At 44.5% G+C, this 21,415-nt stretch overlaps 2 protein-coding genes across 5 annotated transcripts in view; one reads left to right on the plus strand and one right to left on the minus strand.

Annotated features, from left to right (window-relative positions):
- Positions 1 to 1,093: 1,093 nt before the first annotated feature.
- The window catches only part of LOC124861402 (NLR family CARD domain-containing protein 3-like), a 373,247-nt gene continuing 352,925 nt past the window's right edge, over positions 1,094 to 21,415 (minus strand). For both annotated transcript variants that reach the window (XM_047355130.1, XM_047355129.1), the window contains 2 exons: positions 2,794 to 2,834; positions 1,094 to 2,645 (listed from right to left, as the gene is read on the minus strand). In XM_047355130.1, the coding sequence (XP_047211086.1) occupies positions 2,026 to 2,645; positions 2,794 to 2,834 (661 nt within the window). In that variant the 3' untranslated portion in view covers positions 1,094 to 2,025. The remainder of the gene's footprint in view (positions 2,646 to 2,793; positions 2,835 to 21,415) is intronic.
- LOC124861495 lies at positions 18,601 to 21,203 on the plus strand. Of its 3 annotated transcripts, none has more exons than XR_007036623.1 (3): positions 18,601 to 20,058; positions 20,192 to 20,267; positions 20,353 to 21,203. XR_007036623.1 is itself a non-coding variant. In XM_047355292.1 (3 exons), the coding sequence occupies exons 1-3, from the start codon at positions 19,200 to 19,202 to the stop codon at positions 20,396 to 20,398; spliced, it is 477 nt and encodes a 158-aa protein (XP_047211248.1). In that variant the 5' UTR covers positions 18,602 to 19,199; the 3' UTR covers positions 20,399 to 21,203. The 3 variants fall into 3 exon arrangements, 2 of the variants coding, with proteins under 2 accessions (XP_047211247.1, XP_047211248.1); XM_047355292.1 differs by having other exon boundaries at positions 18,602 to 19,554; XM_047355291.1 differs by having other exon boundaries at positions 18,601 to 19,554; positions 20,192 to 21,203.

The following is a 21,415-nucleotide window of genomic DNA, read 5'->3' on the forward strand; positions in this document are numbered from 1 at the left end:
GGAAACTATCCCACAAAGTATTGCGAAATAACGCAAAAACTATTGCGTGGGGACACAAAAAAGAGAAAAATCCCCCCATGTCCCCTCGATGGCTCCGTATAGAAAGGCTTCATCAAGAGAAGATATTAAATAAATATGTTGGGGAAAAAAAAAATTTGAATGTACCATTAAATGTACAATTTATTTAACACATCATTAAATATTAAGTGTACCACTAATTACGTCATGTCGTCTTTAAACTTATATTTAATTATTCAGTGGCACATTTAATTGCATAATAGTCCATTTCATGATATAATGGTACATTTATTGTTTCTAATGATGTATTAAATAAATAAATGGTACCTTTAATTTAATGGTACATTTAATGTTACATTTACTTCACTTATGGGACATTCACAACATTTATTTATTTAATGATGATTTTATTGTATTAATTTTGGTCCAGTTTGACCCTCCATTCTTGATGCTTGTATAGGAGGTCATGTCAGAATTAAATCAGGTGTTCTGGAGCAGACACACATCTAAAACAAGCAGGGAAGGGGTCCCTGAGGACCAGGGCTGTGAACCATTGAGGTACAGTTTCTAAATTATGAAGGTTTTGTCTTTTTGTCCTTTTGTTCAACAAGTACATTTCTCTTACTAGGTGGATTTTTCTTTTGTTTCAGCAACTTGAAACATAAAAGTGATGTCATTGTTCAAAGGAAACGATCACTTAATAAATAAGTAAAATACAACTAAGATAGACATGGTCTGTTTCCTTGTTTAATATTTTATTATTTCTTCATTATTATTCTTTTTACTTTAACTGGCCTTTACTACAGCTAAAAACAGGGACCTAACTGGTCCTTCAAAGAAAGAAATTACCAAAAGACTAAATGAAGAAAACTAAAATGGGAGAGGCACAGGAGTGGGAGTCAATTCACCAGGAGTGGGAGTCAATTCACCAGGAGTGGGAGTCAATTTACCAGGAGTGGGAGTCAATTCACCAGGAGTGGGAGTCAATTTACCAGGAGTGGGAGTCAATTCACCAGGAGTGGGAGTCAATTTACCAGGAGTGGGACGGGACAGGATTTGTTTCGTTATGCTGGCCTGGGTTTGGGATGAGACAGGAGAGAAAATCCACTCCTGTCTCACCCTCTAGTCTGGAGTCTTCGTTCCCTCTGGTGGTGAACTGCTCTTCAATGGTGACCAGCAGGGAGCTCATCAGGAAAACTTGAATGGACCGAACAGACTGACTGGACATCTAGATGTTCTGCTGCCATGCTCTGGACTTTAGAGTCATTATTTTAATGTCGTGTTTTTACTGGAACCAACCCAGATGTTTAACTCCAGATGGTTTCTGCTGGTTCAGCTCACTGTAAGAACTTGAAGGCCTTAAAGTGCTCCAGATGGAGTTCTACCGTACAGAACCTTAAGCCATCGTGTTCTGTGTGCTGAGACATGGTTGATACTTTCAGAATAAAAGGACCTGCTTTTAATGCACACGTAGAGCTTGAGATACCTGTTCAACAGTGGTATCTTCTGGGCCAATCAGAGGTGATTAGAGCTGATCTAACACTGTCTTCACCTGTAGGACCTACAGGATGGTTCTGTAACGACGATTTGAATAAAAGTCCGGTTTTCTAAGGTGCTGATCGCAGAGAGAGCTCCGGTTAGATGCTGAGTTAGGGAACTACACCACAGTCCTGCCATCAGAACAGGTCCAAACTGACCTTCTCCAAACAGCAGCAGCAAATACATGAGGTCATAATAGAAGATGTTCACAACATTTCATTCAGACATGAAGATATCACTGATACAACCTGAACAATGACTCACAAGAGGTCCATATGTAGACCCAGTCCAAATGGACCGACAGGACAGAGTGGTTCTTCACAGTAAATGGAGAAGGATATGAGTGTTAAACTGGTTCAAACATCAGGTCCAAGGTCCAATAAATCACCACACACACACACCTGGAGTGACCTAATATGAGGAGCTTACAGAGAACGTATGAAGGTAGAGCAGCAGCTAGTGGAGACCTCAGTCTTCAGGAAGACCTACTGAGGAACCAAATGACCTGAACCCAAATCCAGGGTAAAAGATCTGAGTGAATGTGGTGTTGAAGGTGTGGAGGTGGATCAGTGAGTCAGAGGAGACTCTGTAGAAGGACAGAATACCAGCAGGACAGTCCACATACACTGCTACTCTGTTAGAGATGGAGGAGGAGGAGGAGGAGGAGGAGGAGGAGGAGGAGGAGGAGGAGGAGGAGGAGGAGGAGGAGGAGGAGGAGGAGGAGGAAGAGGAGGAGGAGGAGGAGATGGATGTAACTTCTTTATTGTGATAGACAGAATAACCACCATCATAACATCTCAGACTCCAGGAATGATCATTAAATCCAAACAAACAGTCTATACTGTTTCCTTTCCTCCTGATTCTTCTGTAACTCACTGATATATAAACATCTCCTCTCCACTCGACCTCCCAGTAACAGCGACCAGTCAGACCATCACTACACAGCAGCTGAGGACAGTAATCATCAAATCTGTCTGGATGATCAGGATATGACTGAAGCTTCTTCATCCATGTCACCTTCCTGTTGTCTTCAGACAGTTGGAGGTTTCTGTTCACTGTGTTTGTGTCGATTGTGAGCTGACAGGAATCTGATGGAGAGAACAAACACAATCCAGCTGCAGTTATTGATCATTTATTGACACTTTGATGATGACTCCTGAATGAGTGATGGACAGTTTGAAGATGGTTGAATGTGAGCTGCTTTGTTGTCATGAATCAAATGAAAAACACACTTACACTTCCTCAGATCTTTCAACCATCGGACTCCATCAGGCTTCCTGAAAGGAGGAGGAGGGTCAGACCATCAAACATGGACGTTACATGGACCTCAGACTTGTTGTCCTACGTGGAGAAAGCAACAGTCCAACATCTGGACACAGTCTGATCTCATCAGTTTTATTTCATTTAAACTTTATTCAGTCTAGCAACAGAAGACCACCTGGACTATGTTCAGCAAGCGGTGAACCTACTAATGAAATCTGCTCAGATGTTGGATGGTAGCTGCTGAGCTAAGAGACGGAGACATCTCCAACAAGCTGGGGTCGTACCTGATCAGATCAGTCAGCAACATATCCTCGTTACGACCTTCCCACTGGAGGTTCATCATGAGCGAGCAGCTGGAGCTCCTCATTAAAACACCAACTGAAAGACGTGTTCCTGCATCTTTAGTTAATATTCATGAAGATGATGAACCAGCATCAGAGGAGTCCAGTGAAGGACAGGTCATCCTCCTTAATGAGACATTCCTCATGGCTGTATCCAGACCTTCATACCTGAGAGCGTCTTCATCCACGCCTCTCCCACATGGTTGTAGCTCAGGTCCAGCTCTCTCAGATGGACGGAGCTGGCATTCAGGGCTGAGGCCAGAGAAGCACATCCTTCCTCCGTGATCAGACAACCTGACAGACTGGAGACACACAGCAGCACACAGGTCATGACCTCTCCACAACGGTGGTACTACCTGATGGAGCTTCTTCACTGTGTACAGAGGTCAGATAAACTTCACTCTTCCAGTCATATGAAACGTTTTAGTTACTCTGACTGTAGATATGAACCAGTTTGGCTCAGTAGCTATTATCTTGTAGGTATTTCCTGACAAACATATGTTCTCCTTAGCCTGATGGGACCTTCTACAGTCCACCCAGCAGGCCAGCAGCGTCCTGCTAAACAAGTAATCAACTAGAGTCAGGATCTTGTTCTCATTAGGAGGACGCTGACGCTGATGTCTGGACACAGCTGAGAAGACTGAGCTGACTGAGCAGCTCCTGGTGACCCAGATGGTTTATTGTCATCTCTAGTATTTTTGCTAATTAGGAGAGATAAAATGGGTTTCTGCAGGTGTCTACCAGAGAACTTAATTTCTGTGATGTTTTTGTGTTTAGAGACTAATACATCTGACTAATGAATGCTAATGTAAGCTAACAGCATTAGAGCATTAACGGACAAACCATTCTAAATGATTATAGGACTAAATGAAGCGTCTCCCAACAGATTTAATGAAAAACAGCCGTTAAAAGCACAGCGTCGTTACATCCAGCTGGTGGAGCTCTGCATCACCTGCTCCTTCGTCCCGTCCTACTTCCTGTTCATTCAGAGGATGGCAGGATGTCTGCGGATTCACTCGCAGCATGTTTGCCTGTGTAACAGGGATTAGAGGAGCCGCTTGGATCACATGCTAGAAGATACTGATCATATAACTGATACTGATCAGTTCGTTTAGATGCCCTCTATTCTCCCTCTGTCTGAGTGCCAAGAAGAAGCCCAACAGATTTACTTTCACAAGTGGAGCGTTACAGCTAACGCTTTAAAGCTCTGCTTGATATTAGAAACTGCTCTGGGATTATTTCACTTGTTACGAACACGGAGACAGAAACAAAAAGGAAAAAGGGAGAGAAGGAGAGAAAGAAGGATGAAGAGAATACAAGATAACACCCTGCTTGCTTCTACACCTGCAGAAACGTTCGTAATAAGAGCAATGTTACCTAAAAGTGCACAGTTATTATGAATGAAAGATGTATTTAGTGGTAAATGCGGCTCAATACAGAACATTTGTGTTTCTGATAACACCTGAATCTAAACACCTGTGGGTCTGAGGGTACTTGTATATATAAGGTTTCTCCATAAAAATAAGCAATAGTGAGTGTGAGGAGTCACAGACCTGCCCCCCTGGACCCGGGATACGGAGGAGATCCCAGCCACAGACATCCAAAGGCCCCCGAGGGCACAGGAACCCCAGGAGAACCACCGCTGGGACTACCGCAACCCCCCCCCCCCCCCCCCCCCCCCCCCCAGAGAAGAGCAGGGGAAAGTCCCAGGGGAACCACCTAGCAGCTATAGTGCTGATGTCCCAGGGAGCTGCGGCAACGAGCCAACAGGCCCCGCCGGCAGCCGTCTACGCCCGAGCAGATCCAGCCATGGACCCAGAGACCCGAGACCCCGGGACATATCACTCCCCAAGCAGAGGCTCGACAGAGCCCAGGGGTCCAGGCCCCGGCAAGCAGCCAGGGGGGACTCCCATGCATACAAATAAAAGCACTCACACCCACATACCCAATGTAAAGACAAACAACAGTGGCTGTCATACAGTCACTCTCACTCCCCATATATACTCTGTGCTCCCAGGTCCAGGTGCAAATACCCCAGAGAGTCAACCAGCCCCCAGCGCAGCCTCAGGAGGTGGTCCTCTTCCTGCCGGGATGGAGACAGGCAGACCGCCCCAGCACCAACCCAGACTAGTGCTGGCACCGCCCGAACCTGAGCAACCCCGGCCCAGACTCCGATCCCCCGCTCGACCCCAGCCTCCAACAACCCCCATCCAGAGAGGGGGCCATGTACAAAAGAGGGGTCTACCTGATCCAAACAGTCCCAGTATGAAAAGGTCCCAATCCCCCAATGAATTCCAATCTCAACCCCATGAGCCCACAACCCCCCATGAATCCCAACATGAGCCTCCCCACAGGGCCGCCGCCAACCAAAACACAGATACCAAGCACATGCCCCTGAACCCAAACGCCACGAATCCCCACAGGGGCACACCCCACAGATGAGCTCCACCCCCGAAAATCTGTTGAAGACACACCCACACAGCGCATGCTTCACACACAGCCCCGCTCCAAGCACCCCCGCCACATCCTGCCCCCCACCACACAGCGTGCCACGACGGCAAGGCAAGGGTCCCGCACAACGCCACCCCAGCCTCCGCCCACAAACGCAATAGACCACCGAGCATCACGCTCACAATGGAACCCCTGACCCCACATCAAGAAAGGACAAACTAACCCGGCAAGAGGTCCCCAGCCAGCGGCACGCACCCAGGGCCGGTGGCCCCCACCACGCTCCTTGCAACCACAAAAACACCACACATCACCAAAAACACCACACATCAAGCGGTTCTGTCGGACAGTAAGAACAGCGGAGCGTTATGACAGAAGGTCTCCATCAGGACCTTAGATGGAGCTAAAATAAGCTTGTTCTCCGCAGCCTGTGGGTCAGAACCTGAAGCTGTCATTGACCCGGTTTCTTGAGAGATCAGGTAAGGTGTCGGATCTTTTCTGGACCTGGACAGGCTGCGGTTCCACCCACTGATGTCTTATTACCTGCAGATTCTGGCTGAAGGGTCTGATTTACTTTAGGTAGATGATCTGCATCATGGAACACCTTCTATGCTACTTTCTACAGGCTGTTCAGAAGGTATCTGATGCCTTTAATGCAAATAAAGTATTTCTTTCACTGATTGGTTGATTGATAATCTTGATGTTTCTAAAAGAATCCAATGAAGGTCTTGATTCTGGTTCTGACAAGGAAGTTCTCAGCCAATCAGCTGCTTACATTTTAACATTTTAATTATTCTATTACAGCAAGTCAGAGTTAGAGGAATTATTCCCTTTGTTGGATCTTCTACATTAATCTGTAGAACCTCCTGGTTCTGGAGGGAAGCATCTAACTGCACAAAGAGTGAGATGAACTGCAGACTCAGCAGTCATCGTGTGAAGAACACAAAGATCTGTGGAGGAACCAAGTTACCTTTTCACAGCGAACTGCAGCGGCGGCTCCTTGGACTGAGCGCTCTTCAGGGACGAGCAGCAGGAAGTAGGCACATCCAAGCACCTGTACCTGTCAGACGTAAGAAAGGAGAGCAGGAGATCAGCTTTCTGCCGGTCCTTTTAGCCACTACGAGTTCTCCAACACCTCAAGAACTCAGAAATGATGCATCTGTGTAGCTTCAGATCAGATGTCCAGGTAGCAGGAAGCTTCTTGAAGAGATTTACAAACGCTGGACATGAAACATCTCAGTGTTCATCCAATCATCAGCTGGAGGAGCAAACAGGACATGTCTCTGGCATTTAATCACACAAAGAAGAAGTTACATGATCTCAGACAGTCACAGGACTGCTGGGAGTTGTAGTTTTTCCCATAGAAAGGCGTTCCAGCAGCGTAGATGTTGGGTTTTTGATGAACACCGGAACGTTTTGGACCCTTGTAAGAAATATTTCTGTAAATCTCGTCAGGCAGCTCACCTACAGCACGGGTCAGTAAGTAACTCCACATGAGGTCCGGTTGGATCCGGTCCAGAATCAACCAGAACTATTCTAGAAAACTAGATGAACCAATTGTCACACTACATCATCATGCAACACATGAACATGTTCTGACCTAAACCATCCCATCGTATCTCCAGCTGGATGTTCAGGGTGGTGTCCTGCTGGAACGTGGACCTCCACCCTAAGATTGTTCTGGATTTAGCTCCATCAACTCTGAGATGCTCCGTCTCTGGTGCTGATTAGGACTTCATTTCAGGACTTTGGGTTAAACTGGATTTTATGTAGAGGTGAAAGAGTAACCGGACCAAAGAACATCTCACTGTTTTAGTTTCTGTTTCAGTTTTCTTCTGCTCTGACACATAAAATCCCAACATGGTCCACAGAGGTTTGTAGGAGACCTGGAGACCTCACCTCTGGTCCTCATGTCCTCCATACTGATCGCTTTCAGAGGGAGGGACTCTGTCCATCCTGTTCTCACAATGATGATGATGATCCATGCTGCTCAGCTCACACACCTTCTGCCTTCATCTGAGGAGGAGACAGTGGAGAACACACATCAGACAGAAAGCTTCACCTGTGTGACCAGATGTTTCCAGCCTGGAACCAGTAGGAGGAGCTGTGAAGATGACCCCGAGCTGCTGTCTGGCCGAGCAGCAGGTTCTGCAGGGTTCTACGGGGTTCTACAGGAACCGATCACAGCTGATTTGATGATGAAGAGCGACTCTGTTACCTCCAGAAGGAGCTTCTCCTGCTGGGTCCCAACAAAGAGAAAGTAACGGAAGGATAAAAGCTCCCAGTGGAACCAGTATGAGCCTTACTGGTCCTTCTAGGGGCTTTTCTTTATTTAAACCAGCAGATCCAGACCCTCCACCCATAAAAATGCTACAGCGCTTAAAAACACTGAGAAATAAACGTCATTTCCGGTAGACTTTAATGACATTAATTAATCCTGCTTCATCAAGCAGGAAACGTTTACCTTGTATTCTGGAGATCAACCTTTGACCTTCTAACTTCTTTAACTTTCCTCCGCACTCCTCGCTCTGGTTTACCGTCAAGCCATAAGGCACTTCCGGGTCCACCGGAAGTGACAAAATAAAAGCGCCTGAAAATGCAAACAATGTCTATCAAAATAAAGTCCCATTGATCAGGTGATGGCCTTTAAACAGAAATACGACTGTTGAATTATTAGTATTATTATTGGTTCTGATCCAGTTCAACTGTTTTGAATCAGAATTACTATTAAACACTTTGAGAGGAAAGGATGTTAAGTTGTGATGTTTAAAATATATTATAGAACCTGGACCTTATCAGCACTAATATTAGTTATTAATAACTATACATATGGTATCCTTGTTTAATTAGTTTATATAATATTTCATGTGTAATTCAGAAAAATAAAATAGTTAACTAATTAATGGTCCACCTGTGATGAACTATGATTTATTTCTTAATTATTCTGCATCTTTAAACCCAGAGCTGCATGAAGATATGAAAGAGAAGATGGAGGTTTACTTTCTACTACGTCTTACTGGAACCAGGAGATATTTTCCTGGTTTATTGAGCAACACCTGGTTCTGTCTACATGTAGAACTGGACTATAAGATCGGCTGCAGCCATGAGATCAATGTGATGATCTGAAGGACCTTTAAATGTGTTCAGCTACGTTAGGATTAAATGATTTTATTGTGACTGAAGTAAAGGACCAGATATTTTCACATTATGATGTAAATCCAGCTAGAAGCTCACAGAGAAGGTTGCTGCTGTTTTCTATCACAGATCATTTAACTTCACCTGTAGCTCAGGTGAAAGTTCCTCATCATGACCCTGAAGATGCTCATTAGAGTGAACCTCCACCTCATGTCTTGCTGGGTGAATCAGTGATTATCTGTAACTTACAATCAGTCCATCCTGAGTCAGCATTCAGGTTTCACCACCATCTTCTCCTGGGTTAAACCGCTCTGCCTCCACCTGTTCCTGAACACACCCACCAGCCTCCCTTTCTCCAGCTGGCTCCATGGTTGCTCTGAAATGATCTCTGTTCGAGGCGCTCAGTGGAACCTTTCAGGTAATGAAGGAAGCAGGTCGACTTGGAGTAAACTGCTGTTCTGGACTTCTCCAGAACCGAGTCCGTCTCTGGCTGTGGGCGTAGTTTTGTATCTTCTCATTTTATCTCATTGTCAGGTTAGGTGGAGCTGGACGTGATTATATGGAAAAAGATAAAAACTGAAGTCTAATACCATTTTATGGCTGCATCTTTTTAATACTTCTACATTTCTTCTATCAAGAAGTCTGGGGCTCTTCAGAAAACATCAGGTCTAACTACGCGCCTGATCCTGAGGAAAATCTTCACATGAAGCAAATCTTCTCCATCTTCTCCACTGCCATAACACCTTGGTACCTTGAGGTTCTTACAGATGTTCTGCTAGTCAGAACCTCCGGACCGGGAACAATCAGGATTATTACTAGCTGTAGACACAGAGCCAGGCTTGGGATCTTCATTAACCAGATGTAGGACAGGGGCAGAGGTCAGGTCATCTGGTTGGGGTCTAAAGGTTGAGAAGAAGCTGATGATAGATCAGAACAGTCCAAACACAGATCAGGTTCTACAGGTAAGTGTTGAAGTTGCAACAGGATGAAGAAGACCATCAGTCTGGGAGGAGGTAGAGATCAGGTTGCTGCTCCCTGCTGTTGATGCTGAGTAGCTGTCTGCTGAAGATCTACTGCCCTCAGGTTCTGTTTGTTCAGGTGTAACAGGTGGACTGAAGGAAATGTTCTCAGGTTCACCCAAAACATTCAACAATACCGGGTTAGGGTCACAGTCAGGATCATTTATCAGTTTAGAAGATCTCTGATGTGTCCTGGAACCCGCTGGAGAACCACAGCTGGAACACACAGCTTCAGCGTTGATTCTCTGCATCTAACAGAGCTGAACTCAAGATCACAGACATAGGTCTGATGAAAACCCACATGTAGAAGGTAGAAGAAAAGTTCTTTATTCATTTCTAAACCAAATAACTAAAAACAGCAGAGATGGTCCTAGGAGCTTCATGTGCTGCTCCAAGTGGCCACCAGGTGGAGACAAACTACCTTACAGAGCAAACAAGGGATGATGTGGACCTTCAGCTGCATCCTGGTTCTGGTCTGAAGACAAACATCTGCTATTTACATGTGCTCCACAGCCATAATTAAAGCCAGAACCTCACTGTCTCTGCAGATGTTCACTTGATGGTTCTGCTGCAGAACATGTTGACCTGCGTCATGATCCACACCAAAACCATCCAGCAGCTCCAAGGGAATCTTTGGATCATCTTCATTTCTCCTCCAGAGAGCCAGAAGAACCACTGGGAGGTTCTTCTTCTCTGGTTCTGTCGAGTGTGAGTTTAGAATTTGATAGATGCTGTTGGATGTTCTTCATGAAGATGGAGAAGTTTTTCCTCCTGTTCAGACACTCCACCTTCTAGTGTCCTGTCAGAATAAAAGCACAGGCAAGGCAGGTTGATTTGTAACACATTTCAGGATCAGGACGATTCAAAGTGCTGCACATGGAAAAAAGAGAAAGACACATAATAGGAAAAGTACATTACAGCGGCATAAAGGTAATTAAATAATTCATCAACACCAATAATTAAAGAGAATAAAAATCAATAATTAAAAAGATGGGCTGATAATAAAAATCAAATTAAATTAAAATTTAATGATAAAATGATTGATAACAAAATGAAAGGACAGTTGGACTGAAAACTTAACTAATCATGCCTAGATGGCCTAGTCAAAGGCCGCTCTGAACAAATAAGTTTTTAATCTTGATTTAAAGCAACTTAGGGTTTCATCTTTTACAGTTTTCTGGGAGTTTATTCCAGATTAATGGAGCATAAGAACTAAAAGCTGCTTCTCCATGTTTGGTTCTGGTTCTGGTTCTGCAGAGTAGATTTGAGCCAGAAGACCTGAGAGGTCTGGATGGTTGATCCACTGACAACAAGTCTGTAATGTATTTTGATGCTAAGCCATTCAGTGATTTATAGACTAACAGAAGTATTTTAAAGTCTATTCTCTGAGCTACAGGGAACCAGTGTAGGGACTTTAGAACCGGGCCGATGTGCTCCACTTTCTTAGTTCTAGTGAGGACGCAGGCAGCAGCGTTCTGGATCAACTGCAGCTGTCTGATCGACTTTTTAGGCAGACCTGTGAAGACACCGTTGCAGTAATCAATTCTACTAAAGATGAACGCATGAATTAGTTTTTCAAGGTCCTGCTGAGACATTAGTCCTTTAATCCTGGAGATGTTCTTTAGGTGATAGAAGGCTGATCTTGTTACTGTCTTCATGTTCCTCTGAAGGTTTAGGTCTGAGTCCATCACTACACCCAGGTTTCCAGCCTGACTGGTGGTTTCTAGCTGTATTAACTGAAGCTCTGTGCTAACTTTTAAACACTCTTCCTTTGGTCCAAAGATTATTACTTCAGTTTTGTTTTGATTCAGGTGAAGATAATTTAGGCCCATCCATGCATTGATTTCTTCTAAGCATTTACCCAGCACTTGAATGGGTTCATGGTCACCTGGTGACATTTTAATGTATAGCTGTGTGTCGTCTGCATAGTTATGATAACTTACGTTGTTGTTTATTAAAATCTGAGTTAGGGGGAGCATGTAGATATTGAATAGAAGGGGCCCTAAGATGGACCCTTGAGGAACGCCACATGTGATTTTTGTAGACCTCCCATTAATTGTCTCAGCTTTAAACTGGAGTCTAACTGTGTTAACATCAGGATGGTGGAGAACAAGAACAAGAACAACCATCTGCAGCTTCAGGAGGGTTTGGATTGAAGTCAAGGTCAGAGGACCATCAGATGGTCTTAAATAGACAGAAGCATCTAAAGCAGAAGTTTGATCTGTGGATCATTAAAGAACCTCAGCTGGAGTCCAGGAATCGAACTGTGGACCTGGAAATGATCTTCTGTCTGACCTGACCATGAATGCTGTCACAGCAGAAGAAGAAGGACCTGGCAGAGCAGGAGCATCAGGTTCACCTGCAGGTTGCAGAGCTTCCTCAGAGCTGCAGCTTCATCCACCTGGAGTCGGTTCTTCTTCCAACAAGTGGAGAGCAGAGCTGCACACAGAGCATCAGTCAGTTCACCTCCGGCCTTCCCCAGAACTGCAGCTGGGTCGGGTCCACTTTAACCCCCCAGCTCACATTTGTCTAGGTTTTAGCAGAACTTTGGATTTTTGATGCAGACAGCAGGACATCTGGACCGGTTTTGTATTCTGGAGAATTTCCAAGCTTGATCGTTTCATTTTTCTTTGATGTGACTTTAAAACCAAATAGAAAATCTGCTACATTTTCATACCTCAGAGCAGGTTCTGGTTCTGGTTTCAGTTGTTTTGGGTTTTTAATGTCCTGGTGTTCAGAATTACAGGATTTATGTTTTCCACCAGGTGAAGATACATATCTTCTGAGGTTCGGGAAATCTACCTGTTTGGATTTATGGAATGAAAGAAATGGACTTTTTATGGGAACTTTGCATAAAACTGATCTGAATCATTGTTGATCCAAGGATTGGATCAGAACTTCCCAAAAATCAGCAGAACTGGGACCAAAAGATCAAAGAACTGAAACCAGCAGTGAGTGAAACCAGGAACCAGGTTTGAAGGTGTCTTCATGACTGACCTGTTGTTAGACAGAGCAGGACGCTGAGGATCACAGCTGAGCGGTACGTGATCAAGCTCATCTTCTCAGCTTCACAGTCAGGAACATCCTGGTCAGAGCCTATGTCAGACAGAGATGTTGTGAGATCTTCATGGTGATGGTTACACTTCAGAACATCTACAATAAAAACAAGCAGATTATTCAGAGGTACTTAAAAACGTCTGTGTTCTTCCTTCCATGAAGCTTGGTGGGGATGTGGGTCCAGGCTGGAGGAACCAGGACTCAGATGTTTGCTCCATTGTTCTCAGCTCTGGATGAGGCTTTCAGAGAGATAAGTTATACAGGAGGGCAGGTTCTGAAAAGGGTTCTCGGACTAACAGGCAGGTGCACAAAGGTTCTTCTGGTATGATCTCAGGTTCTGTGATGCTCCACCACGCTGGGTGGAATGCATCTGAACAAGGTTTTAAGCAATGATTGGAGAGCAGGTCAAGGATCTCCTGTGAGTTTCAGTGTTTAGAAGCAGCGGTCCATCATAGAAGACCGCAGCAGAAAACAGGAAGTCTGCTGAGACCCTTTCATCTGTAGAAATTATTTTCAGAGCTGCATCTTCTCAGCTAACGCTAACCTCTCGGCCAATCAAAGATAAGAATGGTTTAGAATAATCTCCAACATTTCTTCTACAGGAAGTACCAATGGAGTTTGACCTTTGACATGTTTAGCTTCAACTAATAATTGTCATGTCTGACCTGTTTGGACAGATGCTGAACCAGTTTTTGGAGATCTTTACACCAACGACATCTTCTCAATCAACAGGAGAGCTTTCTTCTAGCACTGTTCTCCTTCCAACAACCACCTTCTGTCTGATATCAGTGTAGCATTCAGACTTATTTACCTGGAACGACCCTGATGGGCTCTCCATAGATCATTGCTCCTCGTATCTTCTTGCCACAGAAGTAAAGTCCACCGTCCTCCACAGAGAAGTTCCTGATGAGCAGTCTGTTCTCCACCAAGGAATATCTTCTCCCAAAGCCTGGCGAGCTGAAGGTGGGGAATGCTGAAGCTTATGTACGTCCTATTCCCAGTCTGGGCCTGTTGTTGATCTCCATGTACCAGAAGATCTCTGGGTGACTAAAGGAGCAGGTTAAAGTAACATCCTGACCCAACTCTGCTTTGAGCTCCATCACGTTCTGAGCCTCTGAATGGACCAGAACCATCAACCTCACCGTCCAGAGCAGATTCATCAGCAGGTTCAGCTTCATGATGGACCAAGTCATGAGAAACCCTCAGTGAGATGTCTGCTTCCTTTTTCATCAAAGTGGTTAAAGATGAGAGCCGAAATAACGAGTCAGTGAGAGGAAGGAAGTTCTACCTGTGGTTTCTGTAACCATGCAGCTTCCAGCAGGGGGGCTTCAAGCTGCAGGTTCTACAGTCAACTTCAGGAGGAATTTATGAACCCAGACAGAGGCAGAAGACAGGCGACCATCAGCACCAGCAGCTTCATGGTTTTAGATGTTTGTTTAGTAGCTGCTAACATGGTCAGCTGTTGATGAGCTCATCTTCTGTGAGGTTCATCTACTGTGACTCACCTGCTCCACCTGAAGCTGGTGGCCAGACATGTCTGCTGCTGCTAATATAACACGGTACAGTATAGTAGTATGGAGTACTGTACAGTACCAGAGAGTACAGTACAGTATAGTAGTATGGAGTACTGTACAGTACCAGAGAGTACAGTACAGTATAGTAGTATGGAGTACTGTACAGTACCAGAGAGTACAGTACAGTATAGTAGTATGGAGTACTGTACAGTACCAGAGAGTACAGTACAGTATAGTAGTATGGAGTACTGTACAGTACTATGGAGTACAGTATAGTAACAGAGTACCAACCACTACATCCAACCTATAAAAAGTGTCCATGAATGTCACTGAAGGCTTTTTAGAACTCGTGATGTTTTCTGTTTCCTCTGAGGTGTCAATGTGACACAGAGACCCTCTAACTACCTCAAAATAGGCAAAACAAGAGAACATGCTGCTGCACCTGAGCTGGTAGAGAATTCACAGTGTAACCATCTGTGGACCAAGAAGAACCTGGTGTGTGTATTTGTGAGAGGTGTGCGCATGTATATTCAACATTTTGCTCAGTCCACACAAGAGGAAACGGGTTATGTAGGTTAATGGTCAGGGTCAGGGTCAGGGTCAGGGTCAGGGTCAGGCTGTGGCAATGCATAGAAGTCAGTGGAATCTCCTTATGATATGAAAACACTGCATGTGTGTGTAACCTTGTGTATGTGTTCAGCTCAGGTCATCATTAGTGTGGTCCCACCATGACCAACACTGGTTTCAGCTGACTCATCCTTGTTGAAGAGTGACACCTACAGGCCAAAACTTGCAATTAATCAAACAAAAGGGTGAAAACGTTTGTGCAGCTTTATGTTCCTTTAACAATAATAAGGTCAGAGTTTAAACTATGAATTTCTTTGTGCTGTTTTCACTCTCCATGTGTCTCAGATGTGTGTTGATGCTCAGAGGTCAGGAAGCATCTCCTGCAGCTGTCCATGTCTCCAGTCACAGAGAGGTACAAACATCTCCAAAGATCTCTGTCAGAGAGCTGCAGCTCAGGGTGGTAATCCATTGCAGACAGAGAACTTCAAGCTAAAACTGATTCATCCAGACAAGCAGAAGAGATGGTAGCTTCATCAGTCCAGGTTCCAGCAGCAGTCAGAGCTGCAGCAGCTGCTGGTTGGAGGCTTCATCCACCTGGACTCTTCTCCTCTCCCAACAAGAACAAAGCAGAGCTGCCAACAGAACATCAGCTGAGTCAGTTCACCTGAAGACCACCTGAGCTTCTCCACCAACAGACATCTGCAACACCACACTGACCTGCTGTTAGAGAGAGCAGGAAGCTGAGGACCACAGCTGAGCAGTAAATGATGAAGGTCAGCCTCTCAGCTTCACACAACTGGAGGGAGTGGTGAGGACGTTCTGGTGGACAGAGGGACTGGGACAACTGGAAGAAGACAACGTGGACACTTACTGCTGTTGGTTTAGTTTCTAGTTGCAGATATGTTGCTGCTTGTTTCCATAAAGTCTTGTGAAGAAAAGCATCTGCCAGGAAGGACCAGTTGATCTTTGTATTTAGAGGTAGTGGAGATGCGGTTGGAGACACACAACCGATATTTGATCACATGAAATAAAACCAAACTTCACAAAATGACCTGATTAGGTTTCACTTTCTGGAGTTTTTTTGTCCATCTCAGCAGGTCCAGACATACCAATCAGGAAGTGAGGTCAGTCTAGATGTTTAGCCTATCGGAGCAGTAAGCCTGGTCACTGATCAGCCATAGGTCCCACTGGGTAGTGGAAGGGCCATGACCTCTGACCTCTGAAGCAGAGGGGGTCTTCAGAATCATGGTACTTTAAATATAAATGATTCATATTTACTTTAACAGAACGCAGCAAATATCATCTTAGGTTGATGCTTGGACTAGGACATTTCCACTTCATTATTCTTCATGAGCTTCTTCACAAATCTAGATCAAATCAGTCTGTTTTCAGACACTGAGAAATTAGAATGTTCTGGATGATGAAACTGAAGGTGGCTGGAAGTTCAACCTTGAGACAGCTGAGGTCTGCTGATGGAGGAACATCTGTCCAACGCAGAGCTTTCATTACAACCACATTCAGGTTGTTAATAATACAGCAACATGCAGAAAAAACTGTTTTACTGAGAAGAATCAGATCTTCCTACAGAGAGTAAAAACCTGCAGAACCAACCTGAGATGATGAGCCTGATGATGTCTCCATAAACTGTTCTTCCATTGTCCTTCCTTCCACAGAAGTAAAACCTGCTGTCCTCTGCAGAGAGGTTTCTGAACAGCAACTTGTTCTCAGAGATAGAATATTTGGTCTCCAAGTCAGGAGAGAAGTAGGTGGGAACTGAGGAGTAGGTCCGTCCAATTCCTGCTCTGATCCTGTTCTGGATCTGGAGAACTGAAGGAACAGGTTAGAGGCACATCCTGACTCAGCTCTCCAGTAACATTTATCATGTTCTGAGCCTCTGAACAGACCAGAACCGTCAGCAGAACCACCGAGAGAAGATCCATCAGCAGGCTCTACACAGTACTGGTTCAGCAGGGTGATAACAGAGGGTGAACCACCACAGGATGTTAACCCCGTCGTCTTTATCTGATCACTTCCTGTTTAATTAGGTCCAGTAAGCTTGATTTAAGAACCAGTCTGAATGTTTTACACTGATCAGCTTCATTTAAACAGAACCAAATGGTTCCTACCTGAGATATGGAGGAACATATCTCCACTGGTGTCCTCCTTCCTCCCCCAGAGTCACATCCCAAAGACACATCCTGACCCAGCTCTGCTCTGACCTTCATAAAGTTCTGAACCTCAGAACAGACCAGAACTATCCACAGAAAATCCATCAGCAGGTTCTAAAGGTGAACCCAGTACAGGTCTATTATTTGCTCTCTGAAGGCGCAGAGTGTCTTTGAACTGTGGTGAGAAACCACAAACACTGAAGATGTTCAGAAGGTAGAAGCTAAAGCTGGTCTGGTACTGAGGGACACTGATGTTCCTGGGCTCCTTGAAGAACTCAGGAAGAGCTCATGACATGCCTGACATGGAGGTGGATGAGACAACTGGAGAGCATCTGGACACTGGTGCTCTCAGATAAGGTGCCGGTGTTGTTTCCCAGTATTGTGAACGTGGCTCCAGTGTAATAACAGGCTAATCACCTCGACACCAGTAAGGTGACTAGATTCTAGTCCTAGTGGGTCCAAATGTTCCGAACCTTCTGTCCTGTTATGGTTGTTGGGGACCCAAACACGAGGAAGACTAAGGAACCTGGAAACAGCAACAGGTGATCTGACAATGGAGGAACTGAACCAGGGAGTACTTCTACCAGGAGGTTTGATTTCTGAAACCTACACAGACGTCACACTGCATTGCATTGTGGGATTGATGAGTTTAGGGTTAGGGAATATTTACCCTCAGCTCTGCTAAGCAGGAGTCTGCAGGTAGTGGTCGGGGAGAAAGGCGCCCTGACAGACAGAGAAGATGTATGGTGAGGGATGCTGCAGCCCGTGATCATGACAAAATGAGGCTTTTATTCAGGTTGGATCCAAGTGAGTTTCCAGACAATCCAGTTTCTGTAGGTTTTACTGTTGTCTTGTCCACAAAAACACAAGAACTATTTGGTTGCTGCCTCCAAAGGACAAATTCATAATAATAATGAGTACTAATGCTGGTGATGAAGTCTCCACATAAAGTCAAACTGAGAAAGCTTCACATTTCTTATGAAGTCCTGGAGTTAATGCTGGGGTCTTCACCTCCAATCTCAAAGCCTGGACCTGCCAACGTTGAGCAACACCACCGTCTCTGTCCCATCCCCCATGCAGCCTACGCAGTGACTGCTGCCAGTGGCTGTGCATGTTGGTTCCAGGGTGGGGGATGATGAGCACGGCTCACCTGGGTACTACTGATGAGCAGCAGACACTTAACAAGGCAACATCTTTACATGAATGTCATGATTCTGTCACATAGAACTTACTTTACGACCAGCTGGACACAAACAGGAAAGAATAAATTCATATCAGTAGACAGTCTGCATGAAAAGGCTTTAAAAACATCAGATAAGGTCGGATTCAGGCCATCACTGCAGACTTTACACTAAACATCATTGGACAAAGAAAACATGAGTAACTGGATATGTCCCTAGTATATGTAGTTGTACGTGTGTAGTATTTTAGTAGTATATGTAGTTGTTTGTGTGTAGTATTTTAGTAGTATATGTAGTTGTACGTGTGTAGTATTTTAGTAGTATATGTAGTTGTTTGTGTGTAGTATTTTAGTAGTATATGTAGTTGTACGTGGTATTTCACTAGTATATGTAGTTGTTTGTGTAGTATTTCACTAGTATATGTAGTTGTGTGTAGTATTTTACTAGTGGTCTTGGTTTGTGGGTCTACTTTATCCCAGAATTTTCTATACTGGGATTGGAAGGAGGCACCGCTGCATATAGACGAGCTTCATTTCAGGAACTGAATCAAACCCTGAATCTGCCGTATCGTCATGGTGACCCAATGCATCCCAGGTTCTGTTAGTGTTCTTCTCATGCTGGTAGCTCTTCATGTCAGCCTTACACACCTGGAGCTACTCTGGTGTTTGGGAGAAAATCAGATGGTTAATCCATCCAGTCTCCTGCAGATGATGAAGATGAAGCCTCATCCTGTTTATCTTTGATGGAAACATCAACTATTTCTCCACCATCAGACAGAACCACAACTGAACCTGAACCAGGCTGCATGTCTGTGCTCCGACAACCAGAGACCACAGGTTTCACTTCCGTTCTCTGAAACAGACTCGCTGTTTCTGCATTTCTTCTGAGATCAAACACCAGGAAGTAAACGGCTGCAGAGCTCTGCTGGTTCCACCACCAGAACCTGCTGATGGATCTGCAGTGGATGTTGTTGCTGATGGTTCTGGTCTGTTCAGAAACTCAGAATGTAACGGATCAAACGGTCAAAGCAGAACTTGGACAGGCTGTTACTTTAACCTGCTCCTTTAACTTCACTGACATCTACTGGTACATGGAGGTCCACCACAAGATCAGAGCGAGTATTGGACGCTCCTATTCTCCAACATCGTCCACCTTCAGCTCTCCTGACTTTGAAAGCAAGTATCTGATATCTGAGAACAGACTGGTGGTGAAAGACATCTCTGCAGAGGACTTCAGAAGGTACTTCTGTGGCAGGAAGATCAGCGGGTCGATAGTTTATGGAGATACCTTCAGGCTGGTCTCAGGTAGGACTTTAGGTTTAATCCAGGAAACTATATTCAAGTCATCAAAGCAGACTTTCAGTTTGATTGCAGGAGCAAATACAACTTCTAATATGAAATGATCTTCTGAAATCCTAACATGAAACAGTAGGAGGCGACATTAACCAGGAAGTACCAAGTTGTGTCTGAGGTCATCCATCCATACTTTTCTAGAGAAACTGGACCTCTGCAGGGTGGAGGGGGACAGTGTCCACCTGCAGTGGTCAGTGAGTGAGAAACTCTGGAAAGGTCTCCAGTCAGGGTCACTGTAGACACTTTCTTACTGCTTTTCAGAAGCTGTGAAGGACGACTTTAGGTAGAAATCTGTTATTTTTCTGCAGAGTATCTCCATCAGGTCTAGAAAGGACAGGTCCACCATGATGTCCATCCTGAATGTTCATGCATTAAACTACATCACATGTAATGGACCTTGCAGCTCTGGAGAGTAGAAAACTACCCAGCACGTTCCTCAGTCCACTTCTCCACCAGGTATCATCCAAATGTGAACCAGAACAACAGGTTTCTGAGAAGAACTAAGAAGAACTTTGAATGACTGCAGGAGGTTTGGTCTTTTAACTTTGTCCTTCATGTTCCCAGATGTCTACCAACATCTCTCACCTAGATGTTCCTCACTGTGAAGCTGACCATCATTTACTGCTCAGCTGTGGTCCTCAGCTTCCTGCTCTCTCTAACAGCAGGTCAGTGTGGTGTTGCAGATGTCTGTTGGTGGAGAAGCTCAGGTGGTCTTCAGGTGAACTGACTCAGCTGATGTTCTGTTGGCAGCTCTGCTTTGTTCTTGTTGGAAGAGGAAAAGAGTCCAGGTGGATGAAGCCTCCAACCAGCAGCTGCTGCAGCTCTGACTGCTGCTGGAACCTGGACTGATGAAGCTACCATCTCCTGATAGACATCAACCTGCTGCTCTGGACCTCAGTCTGAACACCTCCACTCAGACTGGTACCACCAAGGACTCTGGTCTTCATAAACACAGTAAACAGTGGAGATGATTCTTTCTGAAGGTCTTCTTTAGATAAAACCCCAGCAGTCCACCTCTAAGGGACAGTTGCTCCTCTCAACCTTCTGCAGAACAGAAGCTTCTTCATTTAATGCAAAGTGTTAAAGATTCTGGACAGTGTTGGACCTTCTGAAACAGAGATGATCAGACCACCAACTGTGAATCTGAAGCAGAGGTGTGACTTCTGATCTGAGTTTGTGATTTTATTGGTTCTTCTTCTGTGTTTAGTTTTATTGTTCTGCTTCATTCCTGATCTTTTTAGATGTTCAGCATTTTGTCTAAACTGTAATCAAGAAAAGATATGATCATGTATTTTGGTTCAGCAAAATTTGTTAAATGTAAATCCAATATTGAAGTATTCTGAACATTAAAAGATTGTAAGTTATGCATTAGCTAAATAATGTATGTATGTATTGTACTTTTTAAAGGGTGGTAAGAACATTTTAGAATATTTTGTGTCACTTGTGCATATCTACCAGAGTAATATCAAGTATGGTCCCTAGATTAGTGTCTCAGCTTCATGTTGTTTATTATAAAAATGACTTATCTTGATTGAACTGGCATGATAATTTATTGTATAATATGGTTTTACAATATTATTAAAACCCTAAAGGTTGTGGTATGTCTTTGAGTTGGAATCCTTTTACTGAACTGTCTCATCTTTTTCTTTCTGTCTGAACATGCCAGGTGCATTTCAGTCTGTGTGTGTAAACGTCTCTTTCCTCTTGGTGTTCTCGGTGTAATCCAGACCACAGTCATAAATCAGTACACCTCAAACTGTCTTTATTTTTCCCCTCTCTGGTCCTTTCTTTTCTTCTTTGCTTTATGTTGCAT

The sequence above is a fragment of the Girardinichthys multiradiatus genome, chromosome 24 (assembly GCF_021462225.1).
Source record: "Girardinichthys multiradiatus isolate DD_20200921_A chromosome 24, DD_fGirMul_XY1, whole genome shotgun sequence".
Lineage (NCBI taxonomy): Eukaryota > Metazoa > Chordata > Actinopteri > Cyprinodontiformes > Goodeidae > Girardinichthys > Girardinichthys multiradiatus.